The sequence below is a fragment of the Giraffa tippelskirchi genome, chromosome 4 (genome assembly GCF_054371585.1).
Source record: "Giraffa tippelskirchi isolate mGirTip1 chromosome 4, T2T-mGirTip1v1.2.pri, whole genome shotgun sequence".
NCBI lineage: Eukaryota > Metazoa > Chordata > Mammalia > Artiodactyla > Giraffidae > Giraffa > Giraffa tippelskirchi.
In genome coordinates this window covers 12188489-12212497 of record NC_137278.1, presented here as the reverse complement: position 1 = coordinate 12212497, position 24009 = coordinate 12188489, and the positions used below count along the sequence as shown (strand labels likewise).

The 24009-nt window shown below is 47.2% G+C and overlaps 1 protein-coding gene across 3 annotated transcripts in view; it reads right to left on the bottom strand.

The window, feature by feature from the left end:
- DENND1A (DENN domain containing 1A) overlaps nt 1-24009 on the bottom strand; it is a 537858-nt gene that overhangs the window by 59337 nt on the left and 454512 nt on the right. For all 3 annotated transcript variants that reach the window (XM_081588650.1, XM_081588651.1, XM_081588652.1), the window contains 5 exons: nt 9364-9468; nt 8776-8863; nt 6580-6620; nt 4090-4161; nt 2835-2891 (listed from right to left, as the gene is read on the bottom strand). In XM_081588650.1, the coding sequence (XP_081444776.1) occupies nt 2835-2891; nt 4090-4161; nt 6580-6620; nt 8776-8863; nt 9364-9468 (363 nt within the window). The remainder of the gene's footprint in view (nt 1-2834; nt 2892-4089; nt 4162-6579; nt 6621-8775; nt 8864-9363; nt 9469-24009) is intronic.

The following is a 24009-nucleotide window of genomic DNA, read 5'->3' as shown; positions in this document are numbered from 1 at the left end:
AGGGCATTTGGTGCAGCAGTGTATAGCACTGCAGCAGAAGGAGGTTTGATGAGAGCCACAAGCCCAGCCATGCAGCATCCTCCCAACAGGCCAGGTCTGGCAGGGAGGGGCTCTGGAAGAAAGCACTGCTTTTCCCTTTAGAAAGTGATGGCTGGGTAGCATTCCTTGCCATTTCTTCTTCCTAATTTTGAGCAAGTTAAACTTCAAAGAAGGCCAAGCTATAGAAGAATTTGACCACCTTGCTCCATTTATCCAGAGAAATGTGTTATCCATCCTTTTTTTGTTGTTGGGCTGAAGCGGAGCAGGTATGGAATAAAAGCTACACTACAGTCTCTATTAACAATTATTTGCCAATGGTCACACAGATACTTTGAAAGCTCCTCTTTCAGAGGCTTTGAAAGTCTGCAGCACAAACGAATGAGGGATGGAGAAGGGCCCTGCTCAGTCATATTAGAGATGGACCTCCACGCACATGTTGACCTCTCCACAGGTCGGCCCCACATTTTCTATTTGCAATTCAAACCCAAGGCAAGAGCGAAGAGGGCAAGGTTGGGTTCTTGATTATATCTGTGGGGTCACCATTGCTATGCAGAGTTAGAGGAGGCCAGGTGGCAACCCAGTACATTTGAAAATTAGGTCTTTGTTGGGAATAGCCTCAATTTTGTAGCAGAAACCAAACTTGACATGTCTACATGGGATGCACCCGGGGAGCCACACAGATATGTTGCCATGTAAAGGGAAGGGGGCAGGGTGCAAAAAAGCCAAGGAAATATTTTCTACTGCAGTGAGAAAGGTCAGACAAAGCCAGATCCTAAATTAGCTCAGGAAAGTGAGCTGGAGCCCCGTGGAAGACCTGGTCCCGTCTGTCCTGAACAATGCTAGAGTCTCAATTACAAAATGGCTCTTCCAAGAACAACTGCAAAATATCAAGTCTGCAGAAATCTGTAAGACCGAAGGGGGGAAAAGTGAAAATTGAAAAGGGTGCACTAATAGATCTGTCAACAGTCCGATGGTGACAAGCCACATTTCTATGAAATGCCTTCACCATTTGTGTCACCTGAAATGTACTGACACTCTCTATAGAACACTATCTCCTGAAGCTATTCTTGAAAAGACTGGCAGGGGGAAGAGGAATAGGGGAGGGAAGACTCTGCCTCAGATACCATCAAGGAAAGGAAAGGGAGATGGCGTGGAGAAGAGTGATCTAGATTGTCTAAGTGAACCTTTGAACAACATCAAAAACCCTCAGTTTAACGGGTTATTTGCAGAAATTTTACCCATCATAAAAAAGGGGATTTTCTTAAGGCCTGATGCTTACACATAGGAGGAAGGAGGTGATGGCCTGCAGAGAACAGATCTGACCAACAAGGCACATGTGTCCTCTGCTTGAGGAGGGGACCTTTCTCTGCTTACTCCAAGTAACCTTACAATACCAGCCCGATGTGGTTATCAAGGAAGGAGAGCCTGGTGACAGCTCTGCCCCCCCGCCCCTTCATTTTACATCTGCAATCCAATTCAGTTACACGTGACTGGGATAGGAGATGAAAAGGTGTATTTAGGGACTTAAATAACATCCAAGTAAAGGATTCCACCTGCCGGTCTCTGGCGGGGTGCAACAGACCACAGTTAAGGTCTATCTGAATTTACATTAGCAGGATTTTTATTTCCAGGACTTGAATCTCAGCTGCTAAAAATTCACTCCCAGCTGAAACTAAGAATGTGAACGCTTAGTCAGAGCAAATTATTTTGCAATTAGAGGAATCAATTCCTTTGACCATTTCAAGTTAATGAGAGGTCCTTCCTGATTTCCTAAAATTAAAACTGCTTTCAATTTTTAAAAAAACTGCCGAGACAGACAAAGACCCTTATTACCTGGTACATTTTGGGGGTGTGGGGATAACGAAGTAAGTGATCCCAAACATCTTTTGGAAAACAAAACACTTGTTTCAAGAAGGCAGTATGAAATACTATAGTGGTAAGAGCACAGACACTGAAGTAGGTGGGTCTGGAATTGAATCCTGGCTCTGCCAGGTTCCATCAAGTGTGACCTTGAACAAATTACTTCACCTTTGAACTGGGGGTCGCCTTACACAGGATATGAGAATAATACCTCCCAGAGTTGCTCTATGGATTAAATGTGAAAGCTCCTGGCCTGGACCATCCTTAGAAAGTGCTTAATGAAGGGTAGCAACGCTAATACTGATGTTGATATTCATAATAATATAAAAATGCCCTCTCTGTTATAGTAACTTCCCTGCACAAGTCTAGAGAATCAGGTAGGGGCACTCTTAGCCAGGATGAAGCCTGTATGATTTTATATGACTTTACTGATGGTCCAAGAAGACAATCAGAGTCTTTCTCTGGGGTCTCACACATGAACTGTGAGCAGAGCCTGCAGTGTCCTCCTCAAACCCAAGTGCAGGCTGGAACCATGGCAGTCATTTCCCTGGAGGTGCTTCTTGATTTTGGTTACAACCAGCCCCAGGGCAGAGGTCAGTTATAGGAGCTGGTAGTGCTGGGGTGGGGAGGCCGAGCCAATCTGTATGGATCCTGGTAAAGTGCGGGCCCAGTGGGTTGAGCAGGGGACAGACTGACAGTGGTAACTCTAAACTTGCTTGCCTTTGTGGGTTTAAGCCAGTCTTAATGTTATTTGAAGACAGTTTTTTGTCTGTGAATATTTATAACAGTGTGAAAACTCCCGGACAGCTGGTAATGCATTTTGAAGTGTGCTAACAACACTGTATCAAACAGCCTCTATTGATCACATCATACTTTTTTGTGGCCATGCATTTCATACACGGTGCTTATACATTTTGAATAAGAACTTCAAGTACCTTTTGCTTCAAGCGGTTTTTCACCTCTTTTATTCCCATTTTTGCATGATCTTTTGCCTGCATGAAAAATTAATTTAAGTTAAGATTCCCCTTCTGTTTCCAGCAGGGACTGTGCTTGATTTCAGTCCATCGTGAATCACCTTCTCTGATTACTAGAAAAAGGAAGGAAAATGGGATCATCAAGTTGAAAACATAATGGCTATGAAAACAAATACAATGTTGAAAGGTTAAAAAAAAAGCCCTTAAAGAGGCTACAGAGATTTTATTTTCTGCATTTTGATGGCACTGATTTTTCCCCACCTCTGAAGCCCTTCTTCTGCTCTCTGTAATTATTTATCTCCGCAGCCTGGCGACAGGTACCAGTAAGAGGAGAGCAGCAGCTTCTCCAGCTACAAGGTTCAGAATATCCACTACGTTTAACCAGGGCAGGGCTTCAGGACCAATTTTCTGCCCAGGCCAGACAGACACATCACTGGGTTTCTCTGATGCCATTTCTTAAATTTCATTTCAGCAGACACCCTGGCTTTGACTTTCTGTCACTCTACAACCTGTGTGGTTCTCTTGGCAGCTACCCACCCTATTAAAATAATTACTATTTAAGCACAGAAAGGACTAACAAAATTAAAAATGGAAATAAAACAAAACCACCCCAATTAAGTGGCTTGGAGTGAAATTAGGAAGCAGGATAAACCATGAGAAAAAATACTTGAGGCTCGTAAAAGATGGAGCATCGGGAACTGGCGTGCTCTCTTATTTTCACTCTGCTGTGGGCACAAGTTTCACAAACAATGCATTTCCTATAGAGTGGTGATGAGAGAGATGATGAAGAATTTGGGACAAAAAATTGGGCATGTGTCCCACCATGAGCACTCTTCAGTAACCTGCAGAGTAGCTGCTTTATTCTGACATAACAGCGAGGAAAAGGTCAACCAGAACACCTGACAGACCACAGCCTCTGGGTCTTAGGGATGGAGCGCTGGAATTTTAGCTACCCCATCTACATTTGAAAAGCTAAAACAAGTAGCCTCCCATTTCTCTATTGCAGCAACTGTGTGCAGAAACATTTTAAATTAAAAAATGTCACTGACCTGGTCATAAAACATCAACGCTAAACAATTCTGAGAGTTTTGAGAGCTTTAGGAAATAACACAGCAGCCCCCAAATCAGCTCTGCAACACAGGGTTCAGGCTAAGAGTTTTGTCGTCATGCTCAGGAACAGATCTGTTTGGATCCTGAGACCAAGACCAGTACTTACGAACTTATAGACAGTCTTCATGGCCGGGTTTGCTTTCGTTTTTACAGTATTCAGAATTGCTCCACTTCCTTTCTATAATAAAAATGTCAGTTAGCAATTTGGACTGAAGATATAGTAGGCCAACAGCAACAAAGACCTCTTCTCTTTAATCAAGTTAAGCAACATTTCAAAAGTGTGTAACTTAATTAGAGGAACAGGCTTAGATGGTGACTGGTCCTGGGCAATTAAATTCCGACCACAGCAGAATCCCTATGGGTGGGTGTGGGGGCGGGGGGGGATGGGGATGGTGGATGATGATAAAATAGCTGAGGGGGGGACACCAGGCTCAGTATTTTGCTTGGCACCTGTCTGCTGGCTGGGAGGAAAGCTCATCACAGGCTCTCTGAGGCAAAGCTTTTCCTGGAGTGATCTACAGCTTCTCAACAAATTCTAGTTACCATAGACAACACTAAGATAAGTTTAATAATAATGGATGCTAACACTGAGCCGGGGCAGGAAACTGGGGGCCGATTAGGCAAGGTTATCTGGCTACTGTGACTACCTTAAGCCACGCACCCTACTTTCTTCCACCTGGTTTTCTGTGTTGTTTTTAAAAAAAATCTCTTGGGTAGACTGCCTTCCTTAACATGTGTATCTTAACAAAATGGAAAGAATGAATAGCCACAAATGCTCATCATTTATACTTTTGCATAAATCCAACATACTGATTTCTTGGTTCTGTTTCTTTGGGAGAGCAGGGGAGCAAGAGAAGGGGGGAAGGCTTTCCCAATACACAGAGGAGGCAACGAATGCACATGAAGCTCAGAGGCTCTGGACAGTTTCTAAGGACTCACTGTGGGGATGCCCTGGTTTAGGTTCTGAGGGTACCAAGCCACTAGAGGGCCAGTCTCTGCCTTCAAAGACCCCCAGTCTGGGGAGTAAACAAGTGCCACCCAAGGTGGCAAGAACCACACTGGCCATGTGCACAAGGCAGGTGGTGGCAGCTCATTGTGTAGCAGGGTGGGGAAGGCATCAGAGGATGAAGTATTTGGTCCATGAAGGACGAGTAGGAGCTTGCATTGGGGACAGGGAGGATAAGGACATTCTAAGGACAGGAAACAGCTCATAAACAAGCACAGAAGCTGCAAAGCCATGGCATGTTCTGTGAGTAACAACGGTCAGTGCATCATAGGAGGACTGGCAAGTGGAATTGAGAGCCAGATGGGGTCAACCATAGAGGGCCAGCATGAGCAGTCCATACTCCAGAGAATTTTTAACCAAGTGCATCACATAATCAGATTTGTGGTGGTTTGGAAAGATATTGGTTTGGCCCAAAGATTCATTCGGGTTTTTCTGCAACAATCCCAACAGATTTGAATGGAAAGAGAAATTGGATCCAGGGCATATACAAAAGAGTCAGATATACTATGTAATTATTGGGATTAACTTTTAGCACAATTTTTGGTAACTGCCTATATTAGAAATCTTGAGCTTTAATTAAAAACTTCAAAAATTTGACCTAGAAAGCATTCTCTGTTGTAGGATAATAGGAAATTTTCACCCACTCATTTGTTCCATACTGCTTTCCAAAATTACTCAGTATCCTATTTCAATGGTCCTTTAGAGTATTAAAACTCCCTTTATCAATCAATCAACAGGTCCTTATTGCTTGTCTGTGATTTGCCAAGTGCCATGTTTGGCCATTCGAGAAGAACAAAAGAAACCTTTCATTGAGGAATTGCTTACTCTCGGCCAACTGCAGCCACTTCCAAGGGACCCGCCTTGGCAGCAGCGTGCTTGGCCCACGAGCAGGAGAGCACACTTATCACACCATGCTGGAGCTGCCTGTTTATGTGCCTGCCTCCCCAGTAAGAGTGGGATCTCCCCTAGGGCAGGGCCTGTGTCCTGCTTCCCACTGGATCTCAGTACCCAGTGCGGCACCCGGCACCCAAAAAGTCTCCAGTATGTACTCACTGATGAACCCGTTTAAGGAAAGGCAACCATCTGAATTCTTTAGTGGCTTTTGAAGCCCTAGCACCTGGCTTCTAACACAATCAAAAACTGTTTACAACGATAGTGAGGGGACGAAAACCCTCAATGATGCATTTTCCATCCTCCCAGGAGCCTTGTGCTGTGAAACATATTTCAAAGCAGGAAGTGGGACCGATTTTTGGGTTTCTCATGAAAAGTTCCCAACTGGTCTGACCCTAGAGAGAGACCCTTGGAAATCATCTGAGGAGGCAATATCCTTTCAACATGCCTCGGCCTGCTTCCTGAGACAAGGAAGCTTCTCCTGGCTCTCATCACCCTCAGTGAGGGCGGGCTTTGGACAGTCTCTTCCTGCTAGTCTCCACCTGGCACCAGAATGGCCTGGCTTTACAAACAAAAGTATCTTCAGCTGGGTGCACACAGTGCCCTGGGCCAAATGACAGCATTGTGGGTGGCAGGGGAGGAGGAGGGTGCCCAGCAGCCAAGGAGGGGCCCAGGTAGCTCTGCAGGGGTGACACTTACCCGGACTGTGGAGAGCCACTGGTGGTACAGCTTATCGCTCCCTAGGGAAAGAGGAGGCAGAGAAGCTGGTATTTAGAGAAGTCATACATACACCCTCAGGAGTTCCTCAAGTTGCTTTCAAGCATGCAGGACTTGGAAAGTTCAAAATCTGGAGAACCACATGGAGGCTCTCACGCCCCCCTCCCTGCAGGAGCTGCTGCCACAGGTTTCTTTCTCAGAGTACTATCTGATCCTATCAGTGTCCTGAGTACAAACCCAAATCCTCCTCCTTGCCTAGTGGATAGAGGTCAGACCCCTTAACAACCCTGCTTCTCTTCCTCCATCTTGTCTTGGCACTGCCCACCCTCTGCCTCTCCGTGCTGTACTACCGTCCTGCACAACCTCAGGCTCCCTGACCATGCATCCTTCAAGCCGTCCATGCCCTCCAAATGCTGTTCGCCTTGCCTGGCTGCCGTTCCCTGCTTTCTCTGCTGCACACACTCAGTGACCAGCTCAGTCATTTCCTCTGTAAGCTTCTCCCACTCCTTCCCCTGAACAAACCTCTAGAATAGTAACACCTATAGGTCCGTGTTCTCTAAAATTCTGAGAGTCATGCCAGGGCAGGAACCACAGGGTTGTGTGTCCAGTGTAAGCACACATTTGGCCCTCCTTATGCTAAAGTAGTACCAGGTAAAGGAAAAGGGGGTGCTGTGGGGAATGGATTCATTTTATCTGGTGGGTTGAAACTCCAATACTTTGGCCACCTGATGCGAAGGGCTGACTCATTTGAAAAGACTCTGACGCTGGGAAAGATTGAGGGTAGGAGGAGAAGGGGACGACAGAGGATGAGATGGTTGGATGGCATCACCGACTCAATGGACATGAGTTTGGGTAAACTCCGGGAGTTGGTGATGAACCGGGAGGCCTGGCATGCTGTGGTTCATGGGGTCACAAAGAGTCGGACACAACTGAGCAACTGAACTGAACTGAACTGAAGGAGGTCTTATCAGCAGACAGCTTTTCTAGAAGAGTGAAGGACTTGACTTAGTTTATCAACACTTGAAGCCTGTCTTCTCCCCAAAACCCATATTCAACTGTTAGGACACACCTCCGTTGTAAAGTTCTCATGTTACAGAGTGCACATTAGTAGAGCCCTATTCTACCTGCACAAAGACCTATGTCTGCTCCTTTTCCTGCAATGGTTTAGTTTGTATTTGTCTTTAGTTGTGAGTTTTCTCCTAGCAGTCTAAAAGTTCCCTGAGGGCAGAACTGGGCCCCCTCTCATTCTTACTGTACAGAGTTGTGGTCACAGAAGGCATTCAGGAAACGCTCATCAATGATTTGCACACTCGTTTTATTGATTACTGTGTTCTCCATGCAGCACAGGTTAGTCGGGCCTGACAAAGGGGTTCGTAGGTGAGATAATGCCTGGCTCCATGAATTTATGTCCTGCCAGTTAGATTATCCAGCACAGTCCAGACCAGACACATGCCCAGCAATAAGAGGGGGCCTGTAGCTGACTACCATTGTTTTGCATTTAGCTTTACTTTGCTGACAAAGACTGAGGCTCTGAGACTTGGAAAGGTGGACGGATTGGGATTCAGGAGGCAGGGTCAACCTCTAACACTTCTCTGGGCCTCAGATGCCTCCTCTGAAAAAATGAGAGCCTGATTCCTCTGGTTCTAAAAGTCTACAGAGACAGGGTACCCTGCGATGATCTTCACGTCTTAAAGAAACAGTTAGTGATTCTGTGCCAGGGTCTGTCCTGGGTGTCTGCACACACCTTTCCTCAGGTCTCTGATTTCATTTCAACAGGACTCCTGTGAGGTAGGCACTATTACACTCTGTGAACAGATAACAACACTTCAGCTAAAAGAAGTGAAATGACTCGACCAAGTCCTCACTGCTAGGCAGTGAATCCAGGCCTCCTAATTTAATACCTTGTGTGCTTTCCACTGCATTGTGGGGGCCACTACGTTATCTAGACTTCACCCACCTGGGGGGAAGCAAGTGACCCCAAGAAGGAGGACTTCAGTTGGACTGGTGCACACCTCATCAAAAAGGGAAGAGAATTCCTCCAACGTTTCAAGGCCAAGTTGGAAATCAGTCTCTCTTTAATCCCCAGGGAAGGAAAAAAGAAGTCATGGCCACTCCTGTGAACACACCCCAATCCCACACACAGGCCACAGTTCACAAGGAAAAATAAACTGCCCTCACCAGCATACTCGCCCATGTTGATCTCCTCTTCAAAAACATCACTGAAGCCCTCGCCGGAATTGAGAAGGTCTAATCTACCATCGATAAACTACACAAAGAAAGAACAAAAGCATAACAGCTAGTACAAAGAAACAGGGGAAGGCCATTCAGCTGGGCCCCTTAGTATATGACCAAAGAGCCAAGATAGGAAAAGGCCTTTGGAATTGTGACCCAGAGAGATGGGATGGGGAGGGAGGTGGGAGGGGGGTTCTGGAAGGGGAACACATGTACACCCATGGTGGATTCATGTCAATGTATGGCAGAACAAATACAATATTGTAAAGTTAAAAAACAGATAAATAAACTAATTAAAAAAATAAAAATAAAAAACTGGCTGTGTGTTTATGATAATTTGTAAAACTGCATGGCATATTTGCAAAGGCACTGTCTGGTGGCTAAGCACCCTCCTTACCCAGTCTCCCTCCCCAGACCCTAGGTCTCTTTGCACTGAGTCCCACCCATGTCTTCAGCCTCAGTGCTTAGAGTGGAGGCGGCTGCAGAAACCCCATTGGGGCCCCAGACTCAGACCAGGCGAGGGAGGCCGGGCACCTGTTTGAAGAGCTGCAGCTGGGTGGCGTTCTGCAGGAACTGCCTCATCGCTCCCGAGCGATAGTGCGACACGAAGGCTTCCTCACAGAAGGTGATTGGCTCCTCCTGGGAGACAGAGAGGAGACGGAGAGAGGAGGGTTAGAGGGAAGGAGTGATGGCCATCAGTGCTTGAACTCTGGCTGGTGGCACTCCTATATCCGCTGATGTACCTAATCCTCACAGACCTGTGAAGTGGCTGTTATCCTGGTGGCATTCTACTCTACGGATGAGGAAGATATTTCAGAGAGGAAGAGACATCTCCCAAGGTCACAGAGCTGGTAGGAGGCAGGGTGGGAATGAAAGGCAGGATTCCAAACCCCGGCCGCTTCCATATTAGCCACAGTCATACCCCAACAGCAAGTTATGAGATGTGCCCTTCAACGGGATGATTCCCAAACTTTTCTTTGCATTCGTAGGAGAGGAACCCGCTCTTTGGATAGCACCTTATGCAGAAGGAGCCCTGCTACCTTCAATAGCCCAGCTGCTCTGGGGGTGCTGGGGGTCAGGATGCTGGCTGGGCTCTCCTTGCTGGGCGGTCCTCTCTCCACCCCGTGCCCCTCCCCCCATCCCACACCTTTGCAGTCTCTAAGGCAGTGGAACACAGTTTGAAAACCATTTATAGAGTGATCTTAACCAGTAGCAAGTTATAATTTTAAAATAATAACCAGGGATGATCAAAAATAAGATTTATCACCCAGGTAACTTTGTGCTTATGCTGTTTGATAAGGAAGTTTGCTTTTACCGAACCACATTTTATGAGTCAAGAAAACGACACCCTAGGCTTAAAAAACCACCCATCTTTGTAGTCAACACCTCAATCCTTCTTTGAAGGTATTTGGAGTACTCATCTACACAGACAAGGCTTTAATTTCAACAGTGTATTCTCAATTCTGAAAGATCAGACTTCTACATCATGAAGTGAATTAAAGGTACCCCTCCTCTCACAGACTTGGTGGCAAACAGAGACGTTTGAAGATCCACTTTTATCCTGCTTTAATGAGTTAGGTGAGTGTTAAATTTACTGTGTAGCTGCTGTAAATTCCGACAGTCCCTCCTGCTTAAATCCAGTCAATATTAGCTCAGCAACTGAGCAGACTTACTGCACAAGGATGACCTTAAAATACTAGAGTAAGAGGAATATTTATTTGTATACAGTTGTATCCCACCTAATTTTACAAAGGAACTGAGGCCCCTAAAACAAAGAAAAAAAATCGGTGCTGGAAAATACATAAACATATAAAATGTATTTATCTGTGAAAAGAGCATCTGGATACGCAGGTCCTATATGGTTTCTAAAGTTAAGTTATAGGGACTTTCCTGTGGTCCAGTGGCTAAGACTCTGTGGTCCCAATGCAGGGTGCCCAGGTTCAATCTCTGGTCAGGGAAGTAGATCCCACGTGTCACTGTAAAAGTTTGCATGCTTCAACTAAAGATCCCACATGCCACAATTAAGACCTGACACAGCCAAATAAATAAACATTCTTAAAATGAAATAAAATAAAGTTACAAAATTAGCTCTGAGCTTCCTGGCTGCCAAAGCAAGAAGGGAAGAATGCAAAGATTACACTGTCTATGAGGAGAAAAACACACATCAATTCCTCAGGGGAAAGAGTTTTCATGACATTTATTACTTTGGCATGAATGTATACCTTCCTTGCTGAAAAGTGGAAAGATCAGCCAGTGAGAACCAATAGAAGCCCACCTGGAATTCCATTCCTGTGGTCTGGAAGTTTCTCACCCTGGGAATCACAGTAGGGCAATTAATTCTCTTTCCAGGAGGTCTCAACCATGAGCACAATGTCACTCATACACTGATCACTGCTAATAAACACTGTCAGTTCAGACTTCTCTCATTCCAAATTCCTGTCTCAATCCCCACCTGGATGGAACCTCAAACTCAGAATGGCCCCCAAATTCCCAATTACTATCCCATATGGACTGCACTCTAAATCTGTTTTTCTTTCTGGAGTTATCATCATCCATGAAAGCTCATAGTAGACCTATCAGACTTCTGAGTCCCTTTTCCCAGGGCAACGTCTCATCAGCCTGTTCCCTGCTCTCCATCCCTTGGCACAGGCCTGATGCTGTGGTAGGCGTTCAACTTTATGTTGCTCTCCTCTTTTGTTCCTCCCCAACCACTTTAATTCTTCTGGCCAGAGTGATTTCTAAATGCAAATTGGATCACGTCACTATCCTACTCAAGGAATATGGAGATGTTACATTTGTGTGCTTATTTAATCCTTGCACTAGACTATAAGCTTCATGCGGGCTGGAGCAGTCCCCAGCTTTCTTTCCCAGAGTCCTTCTGTGTCACTTTCCTATGCTCTCCTGTACACCTTATGCTTCAAATGTATCTCCTAGTCACAGGCCAGGTCCTTTCCCACTTCCTCCTGTGCTTTTGCCAGCTCTGTTTCTTCTACTCTGGCTATCACCCTTTAAACACAGGCCTGTGTGTGGCAGTCACACACCCCTACTCAGTGCTCCCACAGTGCCTGGTACACCCTGGGTGCAGGGTAATCTTCATTGGTGTCCCCATGAGCAGGGGCTCGAGAGGGCAGAGGCCCTGCTGGACTCACTACTATACTCCAGGCCCCTAAGCAGAACCTCAGGGATATTGGTTAAAGAACCACAGAATGTGCGTGGCCCTGGTTCCTGTCATAGGAGCCCTGCAGTCTCCGTGTGGCTGAGATACCGCTTAGCCGGATGGTAAAGAGGTCTCAGAGCACAGGGCCAGATGAGTGACGCTTGTGTCCAGGGAGCTTAGAGCTGCTCAGAGGAAATGCTCATTGGAGCTGTGAGCAATCATTCCTGGAGCTTTGGCCCAGCGTTGCCAGGAAGAAGAAGTCTGCTGAGGGATCAAAAAATTCAAGTTTGCAATCAGATTTGTATGGAAGAGTAGCCTGAGGCAGGTTTTAGCTGTAGGAGAGCAGAAAGAATCTCATCTTTGGGGAGACATGAACATTTGGGGGCCTGTTGTCTATTTACTGGAGATGACATCCCCCTGGTCAGATGTCTGTGCCATAGAAACAAACTGAAGGACATGGGCACGGATGGGAAGGACTCAGGGGAAATGTGACAGAGGGGGCCTTTCTCGCAGAGAGCTCAGAGAACAACATCAGCAGTGTCAGCTGAGCATGGAAACAAGTACTGCCTATGGTGTCGCGCTGCTGGGCTGGGTGGCAAAATATCCACCGGAGTCAGAGAGGAAAAGGCTAATCCTTTCGGGGCAGCAGGTGTGAACATGGGAGAAGAAGTGGACACGTTCAGTGGAGCCTGGGAGGGTAAGAGTTAGGTGAGCTGTGCCCAACCATCAGGGCAACTGTCCTACCCTAACCTGGTGCTATTACCAGAGGCATGTGTAAGGTCTGACCGGCAGCAGGCACAGAGGGTGCCTTCCCTTGCAGCACTCATCTTCTAAGGAAGTGACCATACTCATGGTTCACCTGATCCTTACAGAGGAGCAGGTCACATGACCCACACAGGGCAGAGTCTGAATTTTACACAAGGTGGCTTCTGAAGCCCAGCCCTCTCATGTACGGTCTGCTGTAGACTCGGGCCTTTCTCGAAGGCCTCAATTCTGTCTGCCCTTGGACACCTGCTGGGGAGCACAAGCGTTCTCTTCAAAGTAGGAGCCCCTCACGTTCTCCGAGTAGACACTCAAGCCCCTCAGAGATGAACTGCTCCCAGGAGGGAGGAGGTGAGCTGCAGTGAAGGTCCTTTTTGCCACAGGCCCAACTCAATGCCTACCTATTTGCACCCACTTGTCCACCCCCTCCTGCAGTTGAAATGGCCGCCCCCATTCTGCTCTCTGCAGCGGCGGAGGGGAGTAGGTAAGGTGTCTCGTTAATTCCCTTCTTTGTAAGAAGTGCTGATTTAGTTCTCCAGTTAGGCTGATTAAACCTTTTGTCTTCTTGGGCGACACTCTAGGTGCTGGGGTTACTGACTGAGAGCGATTTTAATTCAGGCAAGTCAGGCCGTGAGTGTTCAAGCTCAGATCGCATTAGTAGAGTTTTCCGTCCCTGACCCGAAGGACAGTTAAACACAACTGCTTAACCCTATCAAGGACTTGGTTATGAAAAGACAAATTTTACTCTTGGATTATCTTCTTGACACATGGAATCAATCAAAGATTCCATTATTGATGAGTCCATCTTTGATAACAGGTGAAGCTGGTGAGTCCAAAGGTTTAATTCCAGAAATAAATGGCTTTTATCCACAGCACTGAGGGTACTGGCATAAAAATAAAATCTCCCATCAGATTCTTCAGCGTCTTTCCTTGTTCTGCTGATGTACACTGAAAGCATCAAATTCTTATTTTTCTTCACAAATTTAATTTTATCAAAATTTTATGTGCATATTTACCCTGCAATTTTAAGAAAAAAATGAGGTACCCACTCTTTATGGACCTTGCTTAAATTAAAAAATGATAATTTTGGAAGATTCATCCATCCAAACATTTTGAAACACATACCATGTGCCAGGCTCTGAGTTAGAGGAATACAAAGATGAATAAAATACAGTTCCTACAAGTAACACTAATAATCAAATGAGGGGTAGAGAGGGGATGAGGTACGTATGGATGATACAAGAATGGCAGAATGTTATGTTTATAGCAGCATTATTCACAAAAGTCAAAAAATGGAAGCAATCCAAGTGTCTACAGACAAATAAACAAAATACATATACAATGAAATATTATTCAGCCTTCAAAAGGAAGGGCTTTTTGGCACATGCTACAGTATGAATGAAACTCAAAAGTATTACGCTAAGTGAAATAAACCAGTAAGAAAAGGACAACTCCCTTGTCTCTGGAGTTGTCATTTCATAGGGACAGAAGTAGAATGGTGGTTGTCAGGGGCTGAAGGGGGAAGGAGGCGGAGCTATTGCCTAAAGGGCATAGACTTTGTTTTGTAGGATGAAAAAAGTTCTAGAGATGGACAGTGGTGATGCTGCATGGCAATGTGAAGTGTGAATATATTTCATGCTCCTGGGCTGTCCACCTAAAAATGGTTGAACTGGTAAAATTTATGTAATGTATGTTTCACCATAATTAAATTTTTTAAATGACAGAATACTTATAGTTGTAGAAGCAGTGCAATAGGTACATAGGAGCTTATATATTTTGTACATACTTGAAATTTTCTATAATAAAAATAAAAAAGCTCCTATTACCAAGGAGTCCGGCTACTTCAGGGAACAAGTAAGCACAGTACAGTGTGATGACTGGCTCACCAGAGGGTTGGTTCTGGTTTTTCTGGGTAAAGCCATCTTTAAAAAAAAAAAAACTTGAAAAAACTGAAGAAGAAATCTGATTCATTTGAGGTAACACAACATGGTGGAGAGAGAATATGTCCTGGGGTCAGAAAGTCCTGGACTTGAATCTGGACTCTGAAGATACTGGCCACGTGGTCTCAAGTAACTTGTCTTCTCTCATCTGCAACAATGACTCAAGGCTGGCCCATCTCTTAGGGTTGCTTATAAGATTCAGACAGATGACAACAAATACATTTTGCACAAATAACTATTCTTGAGGGCAGAGACTGGGTTTTACCGAGACTGGTAACATAATTTGCAGAACCCAGTGTAAAAGAAACAAGCAGGAAAAAAGTGCTGTTGAGTACTAAAATATAACGCTTTTTTTTCTTCATGATCTCTTTATGGTGCTTTTAAAGTTTGCTATTTAATGTCATTCCATGTAAAGAAAAAAATAAGAATTTAAGTTATTAGCATGGCTTTAATTGTTCAGCTTTGTGTCGTGCAATGCCAGTTCTAAATGCTAACATATGTGGAATCGTATTTTGTAAATCATATATGCATTTGTGTTTTGTTCTTAGCAGACAGTGGAAATGCTGCACAAAACTAACTCAACTGTTTTTTTATTTCAATTCTTGATACACGCATATTTTATTAACATTCTCTGTCTTTGGCTTCAGTTTAGTTCAGTCGCTCAGTCATGTCCGACTCTTTGCGACCCCATGAACTGCAGCACGCCAGGCCTCTCTGTCCATCACCAACTCCCGGAGTCTACCCAAACCCATGTCTATCGAGTCGGTGATGCCATCCAACCATCTCATCCTCTGTCGTCCCCTTCTCCTCCCGCCCCCAATCCTACCCAGCATTAGGGTCTTTTCCAATGAGTCAATTCTTCGCATGAGGTGGCCAAAGTATTGGAGTTTCAGCTTCAACATCAGTCCTTCCAATGAACACCCAGGATTGATCTCTTTTAGGATGGATTGATTGGATCTCCTGGCAGTCCAAGGGACTCTCAAGAGTCTTCTCCAACACCACAGTTCAAAAGCATCAATTCTGCGGCGCTCAGCTTTCTTCACCGTCCAACTCTCACATCCATACATGACCACTGGAAAAACCATAGCCTTGACTAGACGGACATTTGTTGGCAAAGTAATGTCTCTGCTTTTAAATATGCTATCTAGGTTGGCCATAACCTTCCTTCCAAGGAGTAAGCATCTTTTAATTTCATGGCTGCAATCACCATCAGCAGTGATTTTGGAGCCCCAAAAAATAAAGTCTGACACTGTTTCCACTGTTTCCCCATCTATTTCCCATGAAGTGATGGGACCAGATGCCATGATCTTAGTTTTCTGAACGTTGAGCTTTAAGCCAACTTTTTCACTCTCCTCTTTCACTTTCATCAAGAGGCTCTTTAGTTCTTCTTCACTTTCTGCCATAAGGGTGGTGTCATCCGCATATCTGAGGTTATTGATATTTCTCCCAGCAATCTTGATTCCAGCTTGTGCTTCTTCCAGCCCAGCGTTTCTCATGATGTACTGTGCATATAAGTTAAATAAGCAGGGTGACAATATACAGCCTTGATGTACTCCTTTTCCTATTTGGAACCAGTCTGTTGTTCCATGTCCAGTTCTAACTGTTGCTTCCTGGCCTGCATACAGGTTTCTCAAGAGACAGGTCAGATGGTCTGGTATTCCCATCTCTTTCAGAATTTTCCACAGTTTATTGTGATCCACACAGTCAAAGGCTTTGGCATAGTCAATAAAGCAGAAATAGATGTTTTTCTGGAACTCTCTTGCTTTTTCGATTATCCAGCAGATGTTGGCAATTTGATCTCTTGTTCCTCTGCCTTTTCTAAAACCGGCTTGGACATCTGGAAGTTCATGGTTCACGTATTGGCTTACTGATGAGAAAAGAAAAAGGACGATGGTTGCTCCATCTTTTTTTCTCCTTCCATGTCATCAAGGGAGGAGGAGGTTGGCTACCACAAGGATGAGTTAGGAATGTGACAGGTTTCTGTGGTCGTTATTGGTGCTTCCTAGAACACCCATCTTCTCTCAGTGTTGAAGAACTTCTGGTTCTGACACAGAGTGTGGACTCGGGGGCCTGTCAGTGACCCCTGTTGTGGCTGCAGACACTGACATGTTTACTCTGCCAGTGAGCTCTGTGCGTGCTGGGTGAGCTGGAGCACCCTGTGCAGATCTCTGCTCCTGCGCACACCCCACTGCCCCTCACACTCCATTCACAGAGCACAAGTTCGAGGGTAAAACTGGTAAGGAGTTTTGAGATGGTGACAGAAGAGCATAAACCACACACAGGCCATCTGTGCACAGGGCCCCAGCGGCATACCGCACAACACACACCAGTGAGGCCTCCGGGTTTCACACTTCTCTTATCCCCCTCTCCCTTCACAGGCTAAATACTCCGTAGGGGCTCTGGTTGTTGACTCTGTTTGCCATCTGGCTGGCCAGCGTAGAACAGCTTCAGGCAAGTTTGTAGGTTGATGGAGGTGGGGTTTCTAAACTCCCGAGCGTGATATGCAAGGCTCTATGTGACCTTCCCCAGCTGATGTTTCTTGCTTATGATGCCATTTACCTTGTCCATACACTTATTCCCTTCCAGAAAGTCTGGACTGTCAACCACCCACTGCTTCACACACTCTCACTCTTTTGGCTCCCTTCTTCACGTTACTTCCTTCCTTTACCTGATGCCCTCAGGTGAAGAGAGCCTCCGTTCCTCCTCCAAGCCCCTACACCTGTGCCCACCGGCCTCTTCCCAGCCCATGGCAGACTACTAGAGGCTGGCTAGGACCTGGCATGCAATAAACATTAGCTGAGTCACTCCAGGAAGAGGCAGATGGGGCAGCGGGACACAGAGCTGGGTTCCAGTCCCAGGTCTGCCCCTGTGTTCACACGGCTGCACCCTTGGATCTCCATTCTCACCACCTGCCACAGGGGATTGCTTGGGGGTTAAACAGGGGTGAGTGTGATAGTGTGTTTAGTAATGCTCAACCATGACCATGCATTAGAAAAACCCAGGGCACTTTCTTAGTAGTTCCTAAAACTCCCCAGGTGACTCTAACGTGGCCAAGGTTGAGAACCACGTGCAAGTGAAAGTGACCAGCATAGCACCCACACCAATCAACATTCATGTTTTGAAATTTAAGAGTAAAGAAATATTATAGAGAAATCCAGAGAACCTGGCCCTGTTTATTACCAGTAGTCCCAAACCAACTGCATTTTGTTGAAGTACCTCCAACTTCCTAGTAAAATACGCAAATCATTGGCCAAAGTGCAGCAGAGCCAAAACCCTGCTCTGAAGTTTGAAGGGTCCTTCTAAAGCCTCCCCTGAGCAGCCAGTACTGTTTACTCCGGGCCGCAGCACCACTCCCAGAGCTAGGTCGGGAGGGCTACTCCTCATGGGGTCGGCCAAGGACCCTCAATGAGTTCCCAGCAGACATGGAAAAGGCTAAGGATGGTGTCCAGCCTAGTGTATGCCAAATACTTACTTCTGGGAGGCAGGAGAGGAGGGAGGGAGAGTTGGGACGGAAGGATTAGACTCCAGCCAATTCAGGTTAGCTAGAAGCAGGCACGAGTATAGGGTGAGGAGACTGAGGTCGGCTGAGCACTTGCTCTGGACCAACATTTATTAATACCTTCCCCTCCCGGAATCCTCACCAGAGCCGGGGGCGCCCATGAATGACTCCCACCTTACAGATGAGGAAAGGGCGCCCTGGCTGATGAAACGCTCTGCTCAAGGTTCCAGAGCTGGTGGGTCTGAATGACTCCCAAGCGCGAGCAGCTCTTCCCGCACCCTCAGAGGCACGTGGTGGTACAAGCCTGAGGGCCACCAGGGGTGGAGGGTGGTGGGAAGGTGGTCGCTGCACAGCCACACTCATGGCTCTGGTGGGGCTGGGCTGAGCCACGTTGGGGGATGAGAGGACCAAGACAGTCTTTCGAACCACGCATGTGGTAGCCCAGGCGTGCCAGGGACAGCCTCCCAGGCTGGGCCCCTGTGACTATAATAAGCCCTAAACAAAGAATCAATGTGTCACTGTGCAGGCGGCTCACTGTTGGGATGATTTCAGTCGGGGAAATGTGGGTGCCCGATGAGAGCTCCTCAGATGATTTGCAGGGCCAGAGACAGCCGAGCTGACAGTATTTGCCCATTCGGTCGGGCCAGCCGCTTGGTATTGACAGGAGACCCCACACACTCTCGCTAGATTACAGTAAAGACATTCAAATCACAGGCGCGCGGCCCACGCCTAGCTCCTCTGTGCCAGCAGCCCCTGCCTTCTGCATTAACTGAGAAAAACAGGGGGAAGTCAGGAAATTCTGATTAGCAGACGAGCTGGGAGGCTGCGGAAGCCGAGGAGACACGATGAAGCGGGTCCACTTGCATACCAGCTTAAGATTTCCTTCCCATAAGCGATGCAGATGGTGGCGGCTCGATGGGAAAGCAGGTGCCGTGATTAAACAGAGGCCGCTCACTGAGTGCCCCCTGCACTGGGCGCTCTCCTGTGCATCGTCTCACTCTTCAAGGCCACCTGTGAGGCAGATGTAGCCGAGACCTCCATTTGACAGATACAGCTACTGAGGCTCAGAGAGGTGAAGTCACTGGCCCCTGGCCATAGAGCGGGTCACAGACAGAGCCGGAGTCTGAAGCCAAGTTTGTCTGGCCCTGGGCTCATGTGACACAATATTATTTAAAATATAACACAGTGTTTGTATCTCTCTCTCAAATACAGAGATAGTATTTGACGTATCAACTGCCACTGGGGCTGCTCCAGCAATTTGGAGTGATGGAGTAGAGGCGGTGATGAAGGGCAGGCTCTGGAGAGATGAGTGAGTTTGGCCTCCACCCTGGGAGCCTCTGTTTTCTTACCAACATGCTGGAGACAATCCCCACCCTCATCCTCTGAGCTCTCACACCATGACATCAGCACGTCCCAGGAGCAGCGGCCGGGTGAGTGAGAGCTGGTGACCACCCCTCACTGAGTGAACTTCCACACTGTTCCCAGTAGGGGACCACACAGGGACACGCCAAGATCTCAGTGTCAAACACCTTCTGCTCAGCCACCGGTGTGCCTTGCTGTCCCTGAGTGCCACATTCTCGGTTTTAACACAATGACCCTTACATTCCAAAGTTCCAGGAAAGGATGTGCCAAACTGACTAGAGATGAGGATTTTGTTTCCTGAGAGGGAGGAGAAGACAGTTCAAGAGCACATACTGGAGAGGGGGCGGGTTTGGAGGGCCTGGTGGTCCCCTGGGTGAAAAGAAAACCAACCTGAAGAGTGACCAGAAGGAGAACCAACGTTAGCTATGGCCATGGGAATACGGGACTCACAGATCAAAAGGCTTTGAAAGGACATGAATATAAAACTGGAACAGCACAAAATAATTCTGTAGAGAGGAGAAATCCCAGCTCTCTGAGTTAAGTGAGGGGGAGACAGACAGACCTCACCTAAGATACGCCAGTCCTTGGTGACACGGCCCCCAGTGAGCTCATTCATGGCACCATCCACATGCTGGATTATCGGGCTCACTCACAGGGTCACTGACATGTGACCAGCCCTTTCCCAAATGTCACTTATTTGGGGCCAACCTCTGGTGTCTGGATGGGTGTGCTGCCCAGGAGGCTCTGGCAGCAAGTTTTTAGTCATGAGCAAATGGCAGCATTGTGAAGGGGAAAGGGCACAAGGAGAAGAGCTGAGATGCTCAGCTTGGTTTTGACTCCTTTTCCTTGTCTGGCCTTCAAATTCTTCATCTATGAAATGGAAAGGGGCTGGGCTGGAAAATCTTCAAGGTACTTTCAAAATGTTAACACATACCATTTCTAGATGTCTGTCCAGGTCACTCTATAAAAGACCTTTCTTTACAAGGTCACCCAAGACCCCCTCAGCAAATGTGTTTCTGTGCACAGCTCTCCATGCAGAGCTGGGAACAGGGAACAACGGCTCTTCCACTTTCTGCATCTAGAGCATGGCAGAAGGCCCTGAGCTCTCGGAGACAGTTTTCTTATTCCCCAAATGGAAGACACATTTCTACCTCATGGGGCTATGTGCAGATCAACAGGTGATTCACATAAAATCAAACTCAGGCCTTGACTCCTAGAGGAGCTAAAAAATATTGGTTTTCTACCCCAAATAATGGTAGTTCTCTGCCCAGAGTGTGCTTCCTGTGACTTACTTCAGGGCCTGTGATGTATACTCCCTGTCTAGGACACACATCGGGTCAGTGGGGTCAGGACCGTGATGCGGAGCGACAAGAAAAGGATAACGCCCACAGCGATCTCTGCGGAGCCCCTGCTGGGCTGGGCGCGGCGGGCATGTGGAACTGTGCTTGAAGGCTGGATCTGCACAACAACCCTACCAAGAGAGGCTCTTTATCCTCATCTTGCAGAGGGACACGATTTGCCCAAGGCCACAGTGCTGCAAAGAGCCAGGGCTGTATTTGAAGCCCTTTCTGTCTGTCCCTAAAGCCCAGACAGGCTCTTCCTACAACACCCCAGGGCACTCTGAGCATGCTCAGTTGCCCAAACTCTTTCCCACTCTGGGTTTCTGGGGGAACTTGAGACAAAGAAGATGATTTCTCACACATGAGTCCTTTCTCACGTGCTGCAGTCCCAGCCTAAGGAGACCGGAGTCTCTGGATGGGGATTACATACTGTCTGGGGACTCGAGAGAGGCTCAGAGCAGCCCAGAGCCCCATGAATGGGGAAGCCAGTGAGCCTCTGTGAGCCTGTTTCCTCATCTGTAAATTGGGGATATTACCTACTTCTTATCGAGAGGTTTGAAATGATACCATATTTGTCTAGGTGCCAATTTTGAGGGGCACAGAGCAGGTGCACAATGGCAGTTCAGGTCCTAATAGCTCTTTTCAGATGCGCTTTGAGAGCTGGGTGCTTCATCTTGTGTGGGGCCTTCTGCATCTTTCCCTCAGCAAATACCTGTGATGCGGGCTGAGCGGGGGGCGGGGGGGGGGTGAACTGTGAGAGCACAGACAGGGTGACTATGCAGGGCGGAGCGGCGGGGAGCTCCAAGAAAGGCCACATGGTGGGGAGGGTGGGGGAACAGGAGCACTGATATAAAAACCAAGCTCCGAGGAAGGGCAGGCATTCGCTAGATGGAAAAGCAGAGGGGGCCAGGAGCAGAGGAGCAGCGCAGTGACAAGGAGTGCGCGGTGAGGAGGTGCTGTCCCTGGGGCTCGTGGGGCACGTCACAGAAGGAGTGAGTGAGAGAGAGAGATGCCACCTCTCTTCTTGAGAGCCAGAGATGTGAGGAGTGGTGAATGCCGGACCCCTATAATACACAACTGCCAAGAAAGGTGCAGAAAATAATTACTCAGCACATGCCAGCAGCTTGTCCCTGAGCAACCCATCCAGCCCTGAGCTGAGCTTCCCCTGTCCGAGGAGCAGACTTCATTCACAGGGAAAGAAGGGCTTCATTTTCTCAGAGCCTCATCTTCAAACCACCCGCTATGGGCCAGGCTGCAGGCGGAAGTCCCCCCTCCTCGCCCTTCCTTCATGGATTAACTGGGGACAGCTGCCCTGGGACGCCCCCGCCTTCCTTCTTCCGGCCTTGGCTGGGTGAGGCGTCCCTGCTCTGGGTTCCGTAGCCCCTGCACTCCCCCACTGTAGCCCTTCCTGCCGTTTCTGCACTCCTGGCCACCCAGGCGTTCCCTCACTAGATGCGGACACCTCGTGGGCCCAGGTGGAGTCTTACGTGGCCCTGCATCTCCTGTTCCTAGCACACTGCCTGGGTCAGCACAGGCACTCCGATGCCTGTTGAATGAATTATTCACGGCAGATAAGGCAACAGGAACACTTCTGAGAAAGGGGCCAACGGGGTGGAGAGCAAGACAGACAGACTGAGGATGCGAGCGTGAGGGTGAGTGAGAGGAAGGGAGGAGAGAACGTGGTGTGTGTGCTGGGAGGGGTAGTGAAGGGAGGCGGGAGGCCGGGAACACCGTCTAATTAGACCACATGTGCAGAGCAGCATCTGGCTCAAAGCGCAGCAGTTTACACCGCTCCTGGAGTTGTCGTGGAGACAACCACATGACCAGCCTGGAGCCGAGACTCGGGGGCAGCAATCCAGATGCACTCCTAACATATTCTGACAGAGAGCAGATGGGCAGCTATTTGCAGGGCCAAAAAATGCCAACTCCGCTCCCCTCCAGACCTGCGTGCCCTCACTGATCATTTTCATCTTGTAAAGTCATTCTATCTGCCCTGGAACCACCAGTTCCTCCCTTGTAGGAATCAGTGTGAAAGCTGCTATTTCTGTAGTTCTCTGACCATCACAACTTCCGGCCTGTTCCTATGAGCGAGGAAATGTCACCACCTTTAATGAAGGGGTCCTCTCCGCTGGGCTCCACGCTGCAAGGCTCCTCCCCCTTCCAATCTCTTTCTTCACCATTAAAGTGCCTAAGTTCCTCAGTCTTTAGGTCCCACTAAACAGATCCTGGCTCAAGGGCAATGCTGAGCAAGTGTGGGGAGAACAGGGGCTTTGTTGCTGAGCTCCTGACGGGCCAGGTACTCACGTGGGCGTGCCCTGGGCCTCTCTCAGCTCGATTTACTTCTCTGCAAAATGGGCTTTGTAACATCTACTTTCACAGGGTTATTTCAAGGATCAAAGTAAATAATTATGGACGTTCCCTGAAAATAACAAAATCCTATATAAATTTTTTTTACCAGGATAAAAGTTCTTTATAAACCTCAAAAATTTTAGGCAGAAAGCTCATTAAAAAAAAAAAAGGACAAAGAATGACAGAAAACTGACAAAAAAAAAATCTGAGGCTCTATATGAAACTTGATTATCCAGGTATATGGCAAATTTCTCATTATATCTTTGGTAAGGGTGGAAAACATCTAGTGTTGGAGAGCCAGGTTGGGTTTGAATTCTGGCTCTGATGCTTACTGGCAGTGTGATCTTTAGGAAGCAACTTGGAGTTCTCTAGAGCCACAGGTTCTTTACCCATTAAATGGGAATAATCATTTTTACCACTAATGACCTAATCCAATATAATAACAACATATGTAGGCACTCAGTAAAAGTTTCCTTTCTTCCTGATCATTTAACAGAATCAAGTAAGACTGAGGGTGAGGAAGAGTAGTAGAAAATGTGGGTTCAGTTAGAGCGGACTGCAGTCACCCTTCCTGGCTGTATGGCCTTGGGAAAGCACTCATCTTTTCTGAGCCTCAGTTTCCTCTTCTGGAAAAGGAGGAGAATAGGACCTACCTGTCATGCTGCTGTGTGGTTTACAGGGAACAGTGAACACAAAGCAGTTAATAAAGGCCATCATGATCCTCCCCTTTCTTACTGGAGAAATCCTCAACTCTTTTGGCAAAAATTACAC